This window comes from Mastigoproctus giganteus, chromosome 5 (assembly GCF_048544385.1).
Source record: "Mastigoproctus giganteus isolate SK-2022 chromosome 5, ASM4854438v1, whole genome shotgun sequence".
In the NCBI taxonomy this organism is placed as follows: Eukaryota; Metazoa; Arthropoda; class Arachnida; order Uropygi; family Thelyphonidae; genus Mastigoproctus; species Mastigoproctus giganteus.
Genome location: NC_143579.1, coordinates 176716551 through 176738608, shown reverse-complemented (window position 1 = coordinate 176738608; position 22058 = coordinate 176716551). Strand labels below are relative to the sequence as shown.

The 22058-nt window shown below is 37.1% G+C and overlaps 1 protein-coding gene across 1 annotated transcript in view; it reads left to right on the top strand.

Moving 5' to 3' along the window:
- The window catches only part of hob (bridge-like lipid transfer protein family member hobbit), a 916854-nt gene that overhangs the window by 579345 nt on the left and 315451 nt on the right, over positions 1-22058 (top strand). Inside the window, exon 33 of the mRNA XM_090374277.1 lies at positions 4430-4677. Within this exon, the coding sequence (XP_090230403.1) occupies positions 4430-4677 (248 nt within the window). The remainder of the gene's footprint in view (positions 1-4429; positions 4678-22058) is intronic.

The window sequence follows — 22058 nt, the reverse complement described above, 5'->3', positions numbered from 1 at the left end:
AGAGTTTATTTTATCTTAATTAGTTTTATTACAGCACTCGCCATGCAAGCAAACTAATCACAAACGACCATCGTATGTATGCCGTAATAGCGTCACATGTATGTGGCCGACACGACTTCTCAAGAAATAAAGTAACCTACTGGGCCACGTCGGCCACATATATGTGACATAAAAAAACTCTTTTTTTTTTTTTTTTTATATTTTAAGCAAAAAAACGACAACACTGACATTACAATATTTATTTTAGAATTACTAATCAAATTATTTGCTAAATATTTTTTGTCCTTGGGGAGTTTTTTCTTAAACTAGCTTGGCAGTCAATGTGTTAAAAGTATAATGAGGTGGCTAACTGTTGGGTAAAGTGTATGTACTAAAATAACCACCGGTGATCTGGCAAACTCACTAATCTGGCACCCACAGGTCCCAACGTTGCCGGATTAGTGACGGTCGACCTGTACTAACAAAATAGGGCTTCACTGATATCTACTGTCTTTGATTCTCTTTGTTGCTTCTTGCTTGGATTAACATTTCCTATAAATTTATCTGTGATTGCCTCCTGATTTGTTTTTTGATTTGCAACACTTACAATTTTGATATTCCATATTTCTTTGCTATTTCATTTTGTGAAAACTTTCTGGAAGTTCTTGATAACAGAGACTTGTTTTCTAGTCTGTCCATTTTTATGACATCACTGAGTAAAAATAAAACATTTAAAATATATTTTAAGTTACGTGTTCAGCGTTTTTTATTCAAGAAAGTGCAGTTGCATGTAGGTTACATGCAGCTGCTTTACAACAGATGGAATGAACTTGTTAAAAAATGTACTCACATTACATACATACATTGTATGCAATATATTGTGTTTGTCTTTATGTGGGAAATGCCTTTAAGAACCAGTAAACTGAAAAACTTTTGGTTAATGTAGAATTAAAAACATAAAAGAATTGAAACGTTATTGACCTGTAGAAAACAGTTTAGATAGTACATTTGTAAAAGTTAAAATATGCATGGACGGGAAAGCGTAGCGTGAATACTATGTTGAATGTAGTCACTGTAGAAGTGAAAAGTAAAGAAAAATATAATTTTAGTAAAAACATCTGTTTAATTAACCATTACAAAATGTGTTAGAAAATGCAAAATTCGACTCAGCTTGGGTATGCAAAAAAAGAGTTTTATATGCAAATGAGCATTGTGCAGTTAACCAGACAAATTTGTAATAGAAACATGAGAAACAGTTTGAAAATTTTACTTTTTATGTAAATAAGCTTTGTATACAATTAAGCGTTATGCCATTACATGTTACGGTCTGTATGGATTCTACACTAACTCAAGAATGTAAGATGAACTTTGATAAAAAATTTAAAGGAGACAAGGATGACTCGGGATCGATCATTTCCAAGATTCTGTGCTATGTCTATAAGTAAATTAAAAAATAAGTCTATATCTCATTGGATAATATAAATGAATTTTGTTATAAGAAAAATAGTACTTTTGCAAAAGTAAAAAAAAAAAATATATATATATATATATATATCTGATAATTAAAATAAATATGATATTTACATAAAATCATCAGCCAGTAGTACGGCAATAATGCAGAGCGAAATGAAACGCAAAATAATATAAAATAAACAAACAGGGAAGGGAAAGTAGAGATAATAGGACAAAAAGGTAGTCGATAATCCCCTGTATAATTTAGTCAATTAAGTCATTAAACCCAATTAATAAAACACGATATAAATTTAAATAATGCCAATTATAAATAATTTAGCGGTACCGCCCTTGAAGGTACCAGTTCCAAAAGACGTGAAATATCACCAAAAAAGGGTTAAAGAAACTACCAAAAAACTAAAATATCAAAATAATAGACTGACCATCATGCCCCATATCGACAGAGGACCACGAGGCCAATAATGGTCATGGAATCGCTGCATTTCAATCGTCATACAAATCATCGCAAAGGCAGAAATATCGAAGAACCAAACCACCCCTCCATTCTCCGATAGATCAACCAATGCAGAGGATTTGCATGGCGGTGGTCCTTATGCAGCGAAAAATAATCTATAGAACAGACAGCACTCTTGATCAGAGCCACACCACTGACATAATGCAAGCTTAACCAGCTTATATAATAGAAAGGAAAAGAATAGATGGGGGCACAGGTGCTGCTTATTTAGCATATCAACCCACTACTACCACTAATTTATATTATGTGAGGTAAAAGTTAGGTAAAAGTAATAAAAATAAATAAATATGGCTATGTAGCTATCATTAGAGGCAGCAAATGCACATCCTCCACATGATGCCTAATTATATCTGATAATTAAAATAAATATGATATTTAAATAAATCTATCGGAGAATGGAGGGGTGGTTTGGTTCTTCGATATTTCTGCCTTTGCGATGATTTGTATGACGATTGAAATGCAGCGATTCCATGACCATTATTGGCCTCGTGGTCCTCTGTCGATATGGGGCATGATGGTCAGTCTATTATTTTGATATTTTAGTTTTTTGGTAGTTTCTTTAACCCTTTTTTGGTGATATTTCACGTCTTTTGGAACTGGTACCTTCAAGGGCGGTACCGCTAAATTATTTATAATTGGCATTATTTAAATTTATATCGTTTTTTATTAATTGGGTTTAATGACTTAATTGACTAAATTATACAGGGGATTATCGACTACCTTTTTGTCCTATTATCTCTACTTTCCCTTCCCTGTTTGTTTATTTTATATTATTTTGCGTTTCATTTCGCTCTGCATTATTGCCGTACTACTGGCTGATGATTTTATTTAAATATCATATTTATTTTAATTATCAGATATAATTAGGCATCATGTGGAGGATGTGCATTTGCTGCCTCTAATGATAGCTACATAGCCATATTTATTTATTTTTATTACTTTTACCTAACTTTTACCTCACATTATATATATATATATATATATATAGATAGGTCTTCTTATGCATTAAGACATTTAATTATTCCAATAAAGTGCTAATAAAGATGCAATTTTTATTGCAAAATATTATAATAAACAAATTGTCTGTGGGTATACTATTCTGAAGGCCATGCCCATAAATAAATAACATGTTCAAATAGCAGAAGCAATGGAAATGAAAGATATCAGTTTACTGCCAGTAAGAATCCGATATAATTAAGACTTCCAAAAAAACTTTTCCAGTCAGATACAAAATCATTCAGCATTTGTGGAGGACTGTTCTTCAGCAGTGTCCATAAGAAATGATTTCCACTATTGATATTCTGCAATATATCTGTACATCTGTAATGTACAGGGTGATTCAAAATTCATCCCAACCAAATTGTGTTAATTTTTCTTTGACAACTTGATGGAATTTGATTTTGACCGTTAGAGCAGCAGTACTGATCGTCCTCAGGTATTCAATAGCTGTTGTTGTTTTTGTTATATTGTTTGCTTTCAATCACTAACTAGTAGTGTTTTCTTTACAGTGAAGGCAGCATATCATTTTCCTAGGCACAGCACATGTTCATAATTCAACATGCACAATCCCATATTTTTATCTGATTTTTCAGACAGCTTAGAAAGAGTGGGCCGACTGGGCTAGCCAGGTGGGTAAAAGTACCTGTCTGGCAACCCAAAGGTCGTGGGTTTGAATCCCACCTCGAGCTTGGATCAGAGTAAAATGCAAAAAAACTTTGGGAGGTATATTATGACCACAGAAGCCGATGCACCAACAACTAACAAAAAAAAAAAAAAAAAAAAAAAAAGAGTGGCTTACACTAACAGCCTTTACATATTGGAAAGATTATGTAGGGTGCCTAAATTGCAACAGAGTGTAGAAGAGTTACAGCCAATGCCAGTAGAAGAGTTACAGCCAGTGCCATTCTTTGTTTTCTATATGTATTACAACAAAGAAGGCATTGGATTGGTGATGGAATATGTATGTAGATGCCTCCGTAGCCAGGTGGGCATGTGCATATCACATGCTTCTTGATTAGACCGGGGTTCGAGCCCATGAGCCACCAAATACGGAGGATGCGGAAAGGTCAGGGAATGACCACCGCATATCCCTGGAGCAATATGGCCTTAGTTGCTAATGCTCCTAAAAACCAAATAACACCAACATGGAATATGTAATGATCTCATGTCACCTCAATACTGAAATTCCTTGTCTAGCTGTTACAGAATTTTTAAATGTCTAAAATGAGCCTTTTTTAGTTGATCTTAGCCATTACTTAAGTAAATCTGCTATTGGATTTCAGGAATTCCAAAAAGTAAGGTAAAGAGGTGCATCTTTTAAATAGAAATAAAATTTATTTCTAATACTATACTCAGATGTATATTAAAAGAATTCACCACCAAGAATTACTAAAAATATTGTTTTGTGATCATTATGTAAAAGACAATTATTTTTTTGAATGTTTATATTTTATTGAATTACAGATGATTCTGTCGGGAGTTATGAGACTAACAAGACGAGGAAAGCTTTTTAATAATATTAAACCTCGCAAGCCACAACTAGGTCGCCATTATCGTAGTATCATACTTTCATTAAATCTGCACAAGTTCCAGATCTGTTATTGGATGTCCTTTGCAAAACAGCGAGGATTAGAGCTATTAGGAGGACGATTGTCCCTTAGTTCTGAGCATTCCTTATCCATTGTGTCAGTTGAAGATGGACTTATTCATAGGTGTGTGTGTGTGTATATATATATATCTATATATATATATTTTTTTTTTTAATAATAAATATTTTTACAAAGAAAAAATTTTGAGACCTTGCATGTTAATCTAGAACTGTATTAAATTTTCATTTATCATTACTAAAAAGTAATCTTACCTCTACCTAAGCTTCAGGTTTTACTGCTTTTATTACACATTTTGTTTAGAAGAGATAACTATATTAACAAGTTCCTCACTTTGAAACAATTTTTTTATGATCCTCTAACTATGATCCATGATCTTAGCCAGATGCCTTGAGGGCATATGACAGAGCTTTTTCCCTCAAGGCTACAACAGTGGAATCTTCTAGATCATTCTATGAAAGTGACAATGTTTTGTACTCAAAATAAAGACTATGATAAATTCTATCAAACAGAAGGTGAACTAACTGTTTGTAAGGATGTTGGTGGTCTAATGGCAACAATGAACATGAGGCACATTCCCAAAGAATGACAACTATTTATAGATACTTCTGAGATTAGCTTTAAGGCTATGTTATTACATAATGGAAATATGCTGGCTTCAATACCTCTTGCATATGCCGCCCACAACAAAGAAACATATGCAAACATGGAGAACATCCTCTTGGGTGTACACTATCCGGAGTATCAGTGGCATATATGTGGTGATTTAAAAGTACTCGCCAGTTTATTAGGACTAACAAATGGGTTACGCTAAGTATCATTGCTTTCTTTGCGAGTGGGATAGTCGTGCCAATGATATGCACTATGAGAAGAGGAATTGGCCTCAACAAAAATCATTAACACCTGAAATGAAGAATGTTGCATTTGAACCTCTGGTAGACATGGTAGGGGTCCAAATAAAGTTTTGCTTCCACCACTCCACATCAAACTATTGCTCATGAAAAATTTCGTGAAGGCTTTGGAAGTGAGCAGTCCTGCATTCACATACTTGCAAGAGAAATTCCCAAGACTCAGTACAGAGAAGATTAAGGTAGGTGTTTTCAATGGTGCACAAATAAGGCAACTTTTCAAAGACAACAAGTTCAAATGTGTCCTTAGTGATAGCGAGAAATCAGCATAGAAAGCCTTTCAAAATTTTTCAGCTGGTTTGTTAGGAAATGTTAGAGCCTGCAACTGCAGGCAGCTTGTGGAAGAACTAATTACTTCTTACAAAAAACTGGTGTCCACGACTTCCACCTTCCTAATAATGATTGCTGAAAAGCATTTTTGTCCAGTGCTTGAATTATTCTGTGTTTGGGGATATCCAGTTTGAGTGAAAAACCTGAAGATAATTGTGCAGTCAGATATGAAGTTCTGAGCATTGCAGATAGTTTCCAGAATGGCTCAAGGAGGTTTGTCAACTATATATATACTGGTGTTCAAAGAAATTGCATCACCTAGGAATTTCACATCTCTAACCCTTTTTTGCGATGGTATGTTATATTAAGGACTAGCATCACAAATAGAAATATAAACAAAAGATATTTATTAATAGTTAAGCCAAAGGTAAGTAAAATTTGACAGGCGCTCTAAAAATATTCCAAAATGAGCATTTTCAACCTTTATGCAACAGTTTTGGTAAACACGACAATTATGACTGAAATGTTATCAAAGCCCTCATTAACACCTGAAATGAAGACTGTTGCATTTGAACCTCTGGTAGACATGGTAGGGGTCCAAATAAAGTTTTGCTTCCACCACTCCACATCAAACTGCTTCAGTTTATTTTTTTGCTTCAAACTATCATGCTAATTGTACAAGTTCATAGTTTGAATAAATTCAAGAAAGAACTAGATGAGCTATTAGAGGGGTTGGACAGATAAAATGGGAAGTTTTGGGTTTTATTTTTTTATTATTATTATTTTTATTTTTCAGTCCCTCAATTTGCTTCAGTTTATCATTTTAAATGGAAAACAAAATGAAAAGTTCACCAGGTTCAAACTAATATTTAGTTGAACCGCCTCTGGCCCTGATGACAGCAGTATACCGTCGGGGCATTGAAAAGATCAATTTCTGAAGATAATCAACTGATAGTTCATGGGTTCCTGAAGTTCATAAAGGATCTTTGGTTTCTTTCTGGCCACTGCAGATTCCACACGACACCAAGTTCTCTATAGGATTCATGTCTGGGCTGTTTCCTGGCCAGCTAAAAGTTGTAATGGACCGTTCTTCCAACCATTTTTTCACATGTAACAAATTACTGTTGAACCTCTAATGCAGAAATGAAGATAAAGTAACTACAGAAGTGTCTACTTACACTTTTCGCCCAATAACAAGGAGCAGAGTCGTCCTGAAAGATGCAGTTACGTGGCATGTTGAAATGGTCTCTAATGGTTGGCAGAAATTTGCCTTCCAATATAGCCTGGTATCCATTGGCATTTACAGAACCTTTTATAAACTGTAGGTGACCTACTCCCCAATACAAAATACACCCCCATATCATTTTGCTGAAGGGGAATTTCACCGTAGACACCATGGATGGTATTCTGCGGCACATCTATGGCGAATCATTTGTCTCCCATCAGACCCATGAATTTCTTCTCATCCGAGAAAATAACTGACTTCCACTGATCAGGGGTCCATTTGACATGCTCATTACACTAAATTAATCGGGCCTTTTTCATTTTTTGTGTGAGGAGGGGCTACAAGTCTATTTTTGAAGAGGTGTCTTCTGACTGTTACTGCACTTGCTACCACTCCTGTATGTTCTTCCCATTCTCTTTTCAGCTCAAATGAAGAAGCTTTATGGTTTTAAGGCATAAGCGCTTCAAAACGCTGTCCTGTTTTGCTGTAGAGACTCATTTGCATCCGGTTTCTTTTTTCTTGAGTTTGGAAAGAAATCTATTCACTGTTGACTGATCACAAAGCACTCTATAAGCAATATGAAGGGAAGAACATCCTTCCTTATGTAAAGCAACAATAGTACTCTTTCTTCATGACGTCAGCTGCACGTAACTCGCCATCCTGACACAAGCAAGGAATGACTGCAACTCTTGCAGAGCGTGCTTATATAGCTGAAAGTAACAGCTGATGCAATATTATGTCATCAGCTACACATGTCAATCTTATCTGATGCAGTCTGTAAGAAATATTGCTATATACTTACATTATTCGGACGACAATTACAATTTTAAGGAGTGATACACTTTCTTTGAACACCAGTGTATATGCAGGAATTTCATCATCAGGAATAAGGTGGTGATTATCCCATTTTATACATACATAACTTCAGTACTGCATACATGTCTAGAAGCTTCATTTTAGGCAGAAGTTGGATCTGTTGGAATGAATGCAGAAAAGAGCAACAAGGTTGGTAAGAAGAGCAAGATTGCTCTTACATGGAAAGGATTCAGTTTTGCAAATTGCTGTATCTAGAGACTAGGCACCTGTGAGGAGATCTTATTGAGCTATTAAGGCCTTGAATGGATAAAGTAAGCTCAGTGCTGATGGAATCCCTCCTCTGGCTCAGATTACACACATGCAAAAGGCACATAAATTCAAACTGAGGAAGGATGGTTGCTGATCAGGTGTGCAGAAAAATTGCCTTCAGCCAGATGGTGGTAGATTGTTGGAACAAACTTTCATGCTAATTGTACAGGTTCATAGTTTGAATAAATTCAAGAAAGAACTAGATGAGCTATTAGAGGGGTTGGACAGATAAAATGGGAAGTTTTGGGTTTTATTTTTTTATTATTATTATTTTATTATTTTTATTTTTTTCAGCTGATGACGTTTAATCTTGCTTTCGTGTGTCATTTGCTACTGCTAATAATGTTGCCTTTGGAGCAGTAGGGTTCCTGTAGAAGCATGTTAACTATGTTATATAACATATATGCTATATAACATAACTATGTTATCTTCAAGCAGATTTGTAATTTGCATATTGGTGGGGGGAATATTTGGCAGGGCAATGCTTGTAGAGATGTCTGCCCCATGATGCAATGTCTGCAAATAGGATACCACAGGCAATTGAAGCATTTGGTGATAGTCACAAAGTCACAGAATCTGTCTTACCTGAGGGGTAAACTCAGGCACTCAGTTTAAGCTACCTCTGGCCATTGGCCTCCTCTGCATCCATGTATTCACTGAGTTTATGAGCAGTTTCTGAGACTAGCTCTTCCTTGGTGATGGAGCTGTCCATATCAAAGATTAGAATGCTGGGACCTCTTTTTTTTTTAGGAATTTTAACTTTCAGGCCACTGTTTCCTGAGTTCTCATATTCTTTGTTTTGCTCTGTATATTCTTTGGAGGTTGCCTGAAGAATGATACCCCGGTCTAGTTTTTCTGAGATTTTGACCCTGATGTTTTGACACCCTTGATATTCTGGAAGATACTTTCTTCATCCATCTTGAGGATGATCACATCTAGGAATATTTTGTTGAGGTGCTGGCTTTGGTTGCTTAAGGGCAGCTGCATAAGACATTAAGGTGTTATTGACCTCTAGCATGTCACTGATAGCTCTATTCTGGGCAATTACATTGGAGGTGTCAGAGACATGGGGATCCCACACTGGCTGAGAGGACAGCATTCTTGGCCTTTAGTTGTTTATTTTCAATGAGCAGGTTAAAACAAATTTTTCGGTCCTGTCCTAGGAACTTCTAATGAACAGTTCTTGGATGCCCAGCCATTCACATTCATTAGGCTGCATCCTATTCCTCAGCATAGAAAGAGGATCAGTTCTAAATTGAGAAAGTCTTGATTTAGTAGGCTGAGCAAGTCAAAGTCTATAAAGTGCTATGTGGGTGTTGAGAGAAAAATATACTTTTTGTGAGCCATGAGTACAAATAACACTCGACTTAGCCAGGCAAACAGCAATGTCTTATAAAAGTAAAATAAGGTAAGTGAAATAAAAGAGAAAAGGTAAGTGCAACTATGAGCTGAAACAGTGCTGTAAACCCTACATAAAAAAAAGGTGCAGGTTCAGCTAATTATTTTGGCTATATTGAATTAATTTCAAGAAGACTTTCTGGATTTAAATAGGAAAAAAATAATATAATAAATTGTTGCACAATGTCATAGTGTGCCCACAATTAATGCTGAATGCCATTGGGAAACATTTGTAACAGGCCGTGAAGGCCAAACACCTAGCCATATCAAGCATTGAATATTGTATTCTAATTAAACATCTCCCACATCACATCCACACACTCAGAATTGCAAATGCTACAATAGAAACATTAGCATATGCATCTTTATTCATATGATTATCATGTTTCGTTTCTTAGAAAGCTCTGAAAGTTAAGCATTTTCATGCAGTTATTGGATACATCATTACTATAATAATAAGATGATTTTTAGTACATTCTCCTGAATTCCTTTCTACTATATTAGCATTAGTAATGGCAAATATTGCAAAAATGCAAACTTATATAGCATTAACAAAAAACAAAACAACACTTCCCATGTCACCTATTTATTCCCTCCAATAGTTTGTCTAGTTCTTCCTTGAATTTATTTAAGCTCTCAACTTCCAAAACAACAGATGGAAGTTTGATCCTGCAATCAACCACCTGCAGGCTAAAGGCAAACTTGCACACATCTATTTTGTAACTGTCCTTCCTCAATTTGAATTTATGCTCCTCATGTTTGTAGTCTGAGCAAGGGGAAGAATCCCATCAGCATTGATCTTGCTCAATCCATTCTAAGCCTTAAACACTTCAATCAAATCACCTTGCAGATGCCTAGCTTCAGACTGCAATTTGTAGAACTGAAGCCTTTCTTGGTAAGACCACCACCCCTTTGTACCCCTCACCAATTTTGTTCCCCTTCTCTGTGCTTGTTCTAGAAGCTCTACATCCTTCCTAAAATGAGACCTCCAGACTTGTATGCAGTACTCAAGATGTGGTCTGACAGTTTCCTTATGCAATGGGGATAATCACCTCCATATCGCTGCTAACAAAATTCCTGTATGTTATTAACAAAACCCCATAAGCTGTCCTGACAGCTTGTCTGCATTGCTCAGAGAACTTCATATCAGAGTGTGCAATTACCCCCAGGTATTTTTCATTTTCCACTACTCTGAGTGTAGTACCACACAGATGGTATGTTATACTGGGGTTACTGATACCCATATCCACTACTTTGCGTTTATTAATGATAATCTTCAATTGCCATTTCTCAGCCCATCTGCCTAACTTTTCGAGATTCTGTTGCAATAGCATACCTGTTATTTAACCACCATTCCAGCCTTTGAATCATCTGCAGACTTAGACATTAAGCCTGCTATGCCTTCATCAATATCATTCATAAATATAGAAAACAATAATGGGCCCAACACCAAACTCTGGGAGGTTCCACTAATAGCATTAATCCAAATAGAGCAACATCTATTGATTACCCCTCTCTGTGTTCTCCATTTCAACCATCCCTTTATCCATAGCAGCAGCTTGCCATTAATGCCATACTGCTCCAGTTTGTACAGCAGTCTTTTAAGTGCAACAGTATCAAAAGATTTCCTAAAATCCAAGTATATCATATAAAAATTATTTTTTGCATCTAGTTCCTTTGTGATCACATTGTAGTATCTAATCATATCAGTTGGACAAGCTGTGTTTGAAGTACACAAAAAGTTTTTGTAACACACAAAATGTTACAAAAACGAAAATACCCAATCTTGACTAATTTTATGCTGCTGAACAGGAAAATCACATTAAAATTTGTTCATTGGATCTTGTTTTCAAATTACAGTTAGGATCTGATATTAGCGAGTTACTTTACATTATCAACTAAGGTCTCGGCAAAATGCATGCCAACACTGCCGTTTCAGTACCACAACACTCTTATCATGTGATCTGCAACTGTCGTCTCACTCTTGATTACGTGATAAGTTGTTGTTGCCTAAAATGCGTCTTCAATCCTGTTGCTGTAATCCTCAAATGCAGCTAGGTACTGAGTGGTATGTTCTCAGTTAACATTTGTTCTCTGTGAGATTCCTAATTTTTGTGTAGTATTTGTGTTGTGTAAGAATAATATGTCCCGTAATTGAGTGAATAGTCCGGATGACTGTTAAGAATGTGGAAAAGTCACTTTATCTTCAAGAAAGCATCCCTGAACTCGAGCCATAAAAATGGCCTACGTCTTGTACTTTGGATGAAAAGTAGGCGACCAGGACAAGAACTGGGCACCACACATATGCACTACCTGTTCATCAACATTCAATGCGCGGGTGAATCAAAAGGAATGTTTTATGCCTTTCACAGTGCCCATGATATGGAGGGAGCCAACAAATTATGGCACAGATTTTCACTTCTGTATGGTGGTTCCTATTAGAAAAGGGATGACAAAGAAGAAAAAGTGGACAGTGATATACACAAATATACCATCTGCAATTCATCTCATACCTCATGGTGAAGTACTGCCTATGCCAGAACTACCCGACCTTTTTTCTACACCCCGATGAAGATGAAGACACTGATGAACATCAAATTGATATACACAAAGAAGTACAGCAGCTCTCTACATCAAGGGATCCACCATTTTGTTCGAACTTTTATCCTTCTGAATCACAAAAGGTGAGCTTAATGACCTCATCAGGGATCTCGAACTGTTGAAGAATAAAGCAGAGCTTTTGGCCTTGAGGCTACAACAATGGAATCTGCTAGATCATTCTGTGAAAGTGACAACATTTTGTATTTGAAATAGACTATGATAAATTCTATCAAATAGAAGGTGAACTCACTGTTTGTAAGGATGTTGATGTTCTAATGACAGCAATGAACATGAGACATGTTCCCAAAGAATGGTGACTATTTATAGATGCTTCTAAGATTAACTAAAGCTGTGTTATTACCCAATGGTAATATGCTGCTCTCGCTGCATATTGTGCATGCCGTCGACAAAAAAGAAACATATGCAAACATGGAGAACATCCTCTTAGGTGTACACTGTCAGAAATATGAGTGGCAGATATGTGGCGATTTAAAAGTAATTGCCATTTTATTAGGACTACAAATAGGTTAAGCCAAGTATTGTTGCTTTCTCTGCGAGTGGGATAGTCGTGCCAAGGATATACAGTATGAGAAGAGGAGGTGGCCTCAAGGCCTCTCTTAGGCTTAGAAAAACTAGGAATGTGTCTAGGGCCCATACTTTGAAGGGGTCCTGTAAACAGCAATGGACACAGCCAAAATCAGTGATATTAATTAGCATAACGATGTGCATGATCGCTCATGTTCCTTAAAATTTGCAAATACTGCAATGTTGTAGCTTCTTGTCAATAGGTGCAGGCTGCCGATTTGTTCACATTTGCATGTATATATCCTTAGAAATATATGCAAATTTATATGCTTTACATTTTTATATTGACTGTAATCCTAATTTTGGATTATAGTGTTAACGTTTTTTTTTTTTTATTAAAGTACGGCGTTATTAGCCCTCGGAAAATATTTTTGCCTAGGCCCAAATACAACAAAGATAGGCTCTGGTTAGCCTCAGTGAAAATCGTTGACACCTACATCTGCAATGCAGAACGTAGCATTTGAACTCTGTTAGATCCAAATAAAGTTTTGCTTCCATGACTCCACATCAAACTGGGGTTCATGAAAAATTTCATGAAGGCTTTGGAAGTGGAAGCAAAACTTTATTTGGATCTAATTCCCAAGACTTAGTACAGAGAAGATTAAGGCAGACATTTTTATTGGTCCACAAATAAGGCAATTTTTCAAAGACAAACAGGTTCTGGGTGCCAAGCATTTCTGTGGCATTTGTTTACAGGAACCATGGCGGGGCCAGTAACCTCAGTGGAAAAGCTGATCCCCTAGGATGAAAAGGAGCTGACATGGATAAAGAAAATTATCTAACATTAGAGCCTCCAAGCTCAAATATCACAGATTGGTATAACTCTGATCAAGGAAATGTGCAAAATAAGTGCTTAAAAAAGATAATTACCAACCAGAGTATCCAACTTTCCTCATTATCCATTCTTTAAGTAGTCAACCAGTGAACAAACCTCTCCATTTTTATAATACAAAGATTTCTAGAAAATGCTGCTGGATCACCTAAAATGATCAAAAGATTACAGTCAAGGGATTTACTTCTTGAGATGACACAGTCCAAACATTCAGAATTGTTGTTAAAGCTTACGACATTTGGGAGAATTCCTGTTAACATCTCCAAAAGATATTATCTCTGAGCGGGATCTGTTGAATGTAACAGAAGAGGAGCTGAAAGATCAAAAGGTCATAAGAGAATTCTGACTTGTAGGAATGGCAGTCTTATTCCAACCCGTAGTAATACTCATGTTCAGTACTCCAAACTTACCAAATACTGTTAAAACTGGTTACCTATATTGCCATATCTGCCCCTATATACCAAATCCAGTACAGTGTTATAAGTGTCAGAAGTTCAAACACTATCGGACAACATTTCAAGGAAACACAACATGCCCAAAATGTAGATCCCAGAGTCACACTCAAACAGACTCAGTAGAAGGAATTTCATTTGTCTGACAAGTGAGACAAATGAAATCCCATGAATATAAGATTATAAGTTATGATCAAATATTCTGGTTGTCTGAGAGTTATATGCTTCATAAAATTTTCTAAGTAGAAGTGCTGCAACATCTCCAGTTTTCAATAATTGCAAGGAAGATCATCCTACATATCCTAAAAATTGCAAATTATGGAAACTTGGGAAAAAAATACAGAAATTTAAAGTTGAACACAAAACGACTTCTCAGGAAACGAGACGACAAATACTAAAAGATACTCCTGCACATATATATGCAAATGTTACAAAGAAATATCGTTTGGTTGCTACACAAACCAGTGATTCGGTTCCACCTAACATATCACTTGCTGAATGGGCAGGAGCTCAGCTTTCAGTTCCCTTGGCATCTTTGAAGCAAAACAACAGAGACCAAGACTTGTAATACCCCAATTTCCATCACCTCTACTAGTGGCATCAAGTCCCAAAGTTGAGACCAGGATATCAAAAGCTGAATCTTCTACCAAGAGCCAAATTAATACTGCAGAAATGGATATAGGTGATAAAACTTAAGAAGAACCTATATTAGAAATTTATTATACTGAAGAAGATATGAACACTGGACAGCCTACCTTTCCTAAAAAAGATAAAATTAAAATAGGTCACTATATGCCTACTACCTCTAAAAAGCAACTGGATCATCCTACCACTAAAACTAAATAATGGAGTGCATTATACAATGGAATTGTCAAGGACTGCATACTAATACAGATGAACTCCGTGACTTAATCCAAAATTTCCTGTAAACAAGCATTTGTTTACAGGAAATCATATTTAATTCCACAAGTGATTCCTTCAATAAAGAAATATATATATATATTTTTTTTATCATTGTTTTATTCGGTTTTTTTTTTTTTTTTTTTTTTTTCACTTTGGCTGGTGCAGCATAAGCCATAGGCTTTCTTGCACCATGCGGCCATTACTAATACTAATATACTTTGTACAGGTGTAACAGGAATGCAGCGACTGCAACCCATGGAGTTGTAGCGGTTTTAGTATTGGATACTAATCCATCTAGGCAACTCCCCTTAAAAACTAATTTAGAAGTTGTTGCTGTAAGAATAGAACTTGGAATCATTTTATCTGTTTCTATTTATCTTCCACAGAACCAAATGGTATGTACTCAGAGACTTTGATGAGCTCCTTGCCCAGACACCGCCTCCTATTTGTTTGATGGGTGACTTTAATGGACGCCACCCATTATGAGGAAGTCTACATATAGATAAAAGAGGCCAGCTAATAAAAACATTATTGGACATATAGTCTAACTCTGCTGAACACCGGTTCATATACTCATATGCATTTTCCCACAGGAAACACTTCTGCCATAGATCTAACCATCTGTTCCCCCACTCTGTATTCAAGTATACATTGGGCAGTATTGGATAATCCCACAATAGTGATCATCTTCCAATTACTTGTAAATTCCAAACTATCTTTCTTCCCCTATCCAGAAACTTGCAGAAGGAAATTTACAAAGGCAAACTGGATAAAATTTTCTTTAAGTGCAGTTTTAGATAAAAACTTCATTCAGAATCAGTCAATAGATGAAGCTACTGACCATATCACTAAACAGATACTAGCAGCAGCTGATAAAGCTATTCCTCAGTTGTCGACTCATTCACACAGGTGCAAAAATTACTGGTGGAATGATGAATGTCAAAAAAAAAAAAAAAAAAAAAGCCTGAAACTTGGAATATTTTCTGCAAGCATCCCACTACTCTTAACCTTATAAATTACAAGAAACTTAATGCTAAAGCACATCAAATAAGAAGGAAAGCCAAAAAAAATTCCTGGATACAGTTTGCTTCCACTATCACAAAAAAAAATCATTATTTTCCTCCAGATTAATCTGGATGAAAATCCAATGTCTGAATGGCATAAATCCATTGTAACCCGCTCATATTGATCAGTAATGGACAGGAACTATTTTCCCCAAACGACATAGCAAACACTTTTGCTGAAGCTTTTGTCATAATATCAGTAGCAAATTCATATGATGCTCTATTCCAACAAATTAAAGAGGTAGCAGAAAGGCATCATTTAAATTTCAACACCGGTCTCTCTCTTCCGTATAATCAGCCTTTTACAATATCCGATTTAAAGGAATCTCTTAACAGAGCACCCAATAGTGTAGCTAGCCCTGATGGTATATTTTATATTATGTTAAAACACTTGAATGTTACTGCTTTACAAACTCTTGTAATATTTTTTAACAGAATTTTTCAGGAACATGTTTATCCTCACTCTTAGAGACATTTACTTGTATTAGCCATCCCTAAACCAGGAAAAGACCTCTCTAATCCAGTTAATTATCATCCAATTTCCTTAACTAGTTGTTTGGGGAAAACACCGGAGAAAATGGTTCTGAAGCACCTCACTGGTCTCTAGAGTCACATAACATCTTACATAAAAATCAGTATGGCTTTCAGAAAAATAGATCTGCATTAAATATGATGACAAAAGCAGAATCAAACATCAGAAATTACCACCTAGTTATGGTAAGTTCCGTAGCCAAGTGGTCAGGAGTGTAGTAGCACACGCTCTTTGAGTAGACCAGGGTTCATGCCCCTGACTGCTAAATACAATCGATCTCCCAACCCGCACTGGACCAGCGTGGCAGATTATGGTCCATTTCCCTCAACATGAATAGTTGAGGAGCTTCCATCCTGCAGTGGGTTGATAATGGCTGCAGTTTACTTTTTTTACTTTATGGTAAGTTTGGATTTAGAGAAGGCCTTTGATACAACATGGCGTTTTGGTATTCTCCGGGTTCTTCACACCTTTGTACTACGAGGCAGGCTTCCCTTGTTTATTCAGAGCTTTCTCCAGGGCAGAACCTTTCAGGTTAGTCATCTAAATGTTCTTCCTAGAATCCATATACAGAAGGAGGGGTCCCTCAGGGATCTATTTTCAGTTCTACTCTATTTTTAATAAGAAAACACAATATTATCCATGATATTCCAAGCACAATAGAATTGTATCACTATGCAGATGACCTCATGATCTCGTGCCAAGGAAAAAAATATGAATTCTATAGAGAGACAGCTTCAGCTCTCAATTAACAAAGTTGAGCTGTGGATGTCTCACAATGGCTACTGCTTATCAGCACAAAAATCAAACTATTCATTTCTGTAAAAAACGAAAGATCCACCCTGAGCCTGAATTAAAACTTAAAAATTTCACCATACCTCTTTCGAGTAGTATCAGATTTCTTGGCCTAATCCTGGTCAATTAGTTAAACTTCTTACAACACATCGCATATCTGAGAACATTTTGCTTGAAAAAATTATATATCCTAACTGATACACTCACTCTGCTTCAGCTATATCGGTATTAATCAGATCTTGCTTGGATTACAGAACTCCAGTCTATGACTCTGCCAGGAAAAGTGTACTAATTCAGCAAGGCAATCAGAACATCCCTTGTGCAGAGTTGGCACACGAATCTCCACTCCATCTTCGGAGGAAAATGTTGCTACTCAGCTTATGCAGCAAATATACTGAGCCCTCCCTTTCATCCTATCTGGCCATACTTTTTTGAGCCCCAGTGTCCCACTACTTATGGCAATAAACTTAATGAAAACAAGCCAGTTGGGATAAGGTTGCTACAGTTAACACAATACTGGAATGTAGATATGGGTAATATCTTTCAGGAAACAAGCACACATCCACAGTGTATAATCAGACCCTCCACGGTCTGATTATACACTGGTTTGTGATTTCTCATTCCAACAATGGGGGAAAAAGCAAGCAGCAGATCTCACCATCTGGAAGCTCCATGCTGCACATGAAGCTAAAAATTCTCGGTGTTATCATATACCAATGGCTCAAAAGCAAGTATGACAGTGAGCGCAGCAGCAGTGTCTTCTATCTTTTCTAGGTCTGTGTCCCTTCCAAAGGAATACAGTGTCTAATCTGCCAAACTGCAGGTAATTAAAATAGCTCTGTATCATGTGATTAATCTGTCCAGTGAGCAAACTATGATCTATTCTGACTCTCTGAGTGCAATAACAGCATTGAAAAATTTATCCAAGCCGATCCACCCCATCTTGAAGCAAATCAGATCAGAGATAATTGCATTACAAGAACCAATCAGTCACATTCTGTTGAATACCAGGTCATGTAGGCATCAAAGGAAATGAATATGCAGATCAAGCTGCTAAACATCCAATCACTGCATGCTCTCCTAACTACCAAGTGCCCTGTATAGACTACTCATAAAAAATGTAGATTATATGTAGACTACTCATAAAAAATGTGTGAAGAACAATGGTTGCAAATCTGGCAAGCTCGGGGCAGCAATAAGCTGCTGCAATTTAAACAGAAACCTAAGTTGTAGACATCAAGCATGTGATCAAATAGGCTTAATTATTATAATAATCGTTGAAACACAATTTTTACATCGCTTTCGCATCTGCAAGAATCTTTAACATTACCTCATCTGATTGTATATGATGCAAATCTAGCTCAGTTCTTTGTTTTCTTGAAGCAGACAGGATTATTTAACAGATTTTAACTGGTAATTGCACTATGGGATAGAATCAGGCAAAATATGGCCTTGGTAGCCCTTGTGCTATTAAACAACATATCAACCAACCAACCAACCAACCAACCAACCAACCAACCAAAGACAAACAGTTCGAATGTGTCCTTAATCATAGTGAGAAACCTTAATCATAGTGGAAAACCTTTCGAAATGGTTCGACTGGTTTTCTAGGAAATGTTAAGGCTTGCAACTACACACAGCTTGAGGCCCCGGGTGCCAAGCGTTATAGTAATCAAGCGATTCCCTGAGTGATTTCTAAAGCGTTTTTATCAAAGCTACAGTTATATTCATTTGTAAAAGTTTTCTTACGTTCCCATTAATTAATTGTTAACTTATTATTACGAATTGTAACTAAGTTACAGAAAGGAAATCCACCTTTCTTTTCTTCCATTAAACTAACTTACTTACTTTTACACAGCTTGGTCACTCTAGTGGTGCTGCTTCTGCCTCCCTGTGGTGGGGGCCAGTAACCTGGGAGAAGAAATCCACTCTCCCAGGGCTGAAAGGAGCAAAGATGGAAAACAGTTCTTTTCCACCTTTAGAGCCATCGAGCTCAAGACTAGAAAATGACTATTCTCAACCCACGAGATTGAAAACAACCCCACAAGAGGAAATACCAACAGTCCTCATACTGCACTCTCTATCAGAGCTGCCTCTGAGTAAGCTATCCACATTCCTTGTCCAAAAATGCATTGAGTCTGCTGCAGGTTCACCAAAAACAGTAAAGCAGCTCCAGTCTTGGGGATCTTCTGGTATAGACCATGAAATCCCAGCATTCTGAAAAGTTATTAAACATGGCTACTTTTGGCGGGCAACCAATAAATGTTATTCCCCATGCCACCCTAAACTCCTTGAAGGGAGTAATCGCGAAATGGGACTTATTAACTGTATCAGAGGTGGAGATATTTCAAGAGCTACATGAACAAAAAGTCGTACAAGCAAGGAGAATTATGACTCAGGAAGATGGTGTTCTTGTTCCCACCTAGGAGCATAATTCTCACTTTCAGCTCTCCCATCCTACCATCATCTGTAAAAGCAGATATCTCCATTGCCGTGTCTGCCCTTACATCCCGAACCCAATCAGGTGCTACAAGTGCCATAAATACGGACACTCCCAAACTGCATTTCGAGGTGAGGCAATATGTCCAAATTGTGGATTGAAGGAGCACAATCAAACTGAATGCAGTGCTACCATTTCTCTTTGCCCAAACTGTAAGGATGATCACCCAGCTTTTTCCAAAATATGAGAACTTTGGAAGCAAGGAAAAAAAATTCAGAAATATAAAGTTGAGAATAAAGTGACATATTCAGAGGCGAGAAGGCAAATACTAAAAACAGATCCAAAACATACGTATGCAACGGCTGCTAAACAATTTCAGTCAATAGGTACACAAACAGATGTTGCCGTTCCCCCAAATATGTTGCTAATTGGGCACGCTCCATGCTCTCTCCCCCAAACAGTGTCCTTCGCAACAAAAAACTGAACAAGCCTGTAATACCCCAATTACTATTCCAGCCAATATATCCCCAACGGCAAAACCAAAAGTGACAGAAACCATGGTACTGAAACCACCAAATTCAACCAGAATTGACCAGCACAGTGACTCAGAAGATGCCATATTAGAACTTCATGCAACTGATGAGATGGACATGACACGTCCCTACTTTCCAAAGAAAGACAAAGGAAAATCGGATCGACGCAAACAAGTCACAACTAAAAAGTAGTCAGAAACAAAAACAACCAACAAAACTGCTTAATAGAAAGAATCCTTCAGTGGAATTATAGAGGGTTTTGCAGTATAAAAGACGATTTATGTGATCTAATCCACCATTATGATCCAGCAGGCATATCCCTACAGGAAACTTATTTAAAAACACAAGTATGTTCTACTATAAAAAATTCCTCTATCTTTAGAAAAGATAGAAATATTGACTCGCCAGCCCATGGAGGGTGGCAGTTCTTATAAGAAACAATGTACCATCCAAGCATATTGCTCTTCAGACTCCTTTTGAAGTAGTGGCAGTGCGCATTGAAATTGGCATCACTCTTACAATAGCATCTATATACAGGTTGTCTCAAAAATACACAGCATAACTTCAGGAATGAGATCCTCATATGTAGACAATAAAAATATTTTATATCAACATAGTTCCTAAAATGCTTGGTTCCCGAGTTATTAACCGGAAGTCTTATCTCCTGCAGGTGATTTCCTTGATCACAAAGTACTGACAGAATCTCGTGGTTTTTCCATTCTGACAATGTACTCAAATCAAGAGCAAGTGGATATGCACTTTATGTACAGTTTGGCGTATGACAATGCTCTGGAGGCTCGTCGTTTGTACCAGAAAGGTTTCCAGAACAAAGATGTCCAAACAGGAAAACGTTTGAAGGTATCCATCACTGCCGACAGAGGACGACCAAGATCTACGACTCCTGAAGTACAGGAGGAGATTTTGGATGTTATGCATGCCACTCCTGGAATCAGCACACGCAGAATAGCATTGCAATTGGCTGTTCAACATTCAACTATTTGGAGAGTGTTGCGAGAACACCAGCTGTATCCTTACCATCTGCAACGGGTACAGGCCTTGTCACCAGTAGATTACCCTGTGCGAGTAATGTTCTGCCAGTGGTTCTTTCAGCAGTGTGGTACAACTCCTCACTTTTCTACCTTAGTGACATTCACAGATGAAGCACAGTTCACACGAGTTGGAATCCAAAACTTTCACAATAAGCATGTATGTGCTGAGGAAAACCCACATTCAATTCTTCCATCACATCGCCAACAACGGTTCAGCCTCAACATCTGGGCAGGCATGTTTGGTGATAATTTATTTGGGTCCCGTGTACTTCCAAACAAACTCACAGAGCAGGCGTATATAAACTTTCTGGAAAACAATATGCCTGATTTCTTGGACGACACGCCACTGATCATTCGCCAACAAGCACACTTCATGCACGATGGTGCTTCTGCACATTTCAGCCACCTAGCCCGCAATTACCTGAATCGAAGGTTTCCTGGTCGGTGGATAAGTAGAGGTGGACCAACTGCTTAGCCTTCATGCTCATCTGATTTAAACCCACTAGATTTCTTCTTATGGGACCATTTAAGGTCATTGGTGTATTCGATTCCGGTAGCTGATGTGGAAACTCTCCGCAATCGAATTGTGGCAGGTTGTGAGACAATACGAAACATGCCAGGAATTTGGCATCGTCTTCGCGAGTCCATGTGACGTTGATGTGAGGCTTGTTTTCAGGCAGAAGGTGGACATTTTGAACAATTACTATAAGGTGATGTGAACAGTTAGACAGACCTTCAAAACTCAAGAACCAAGCATTTACGGAACTATGTTGATAT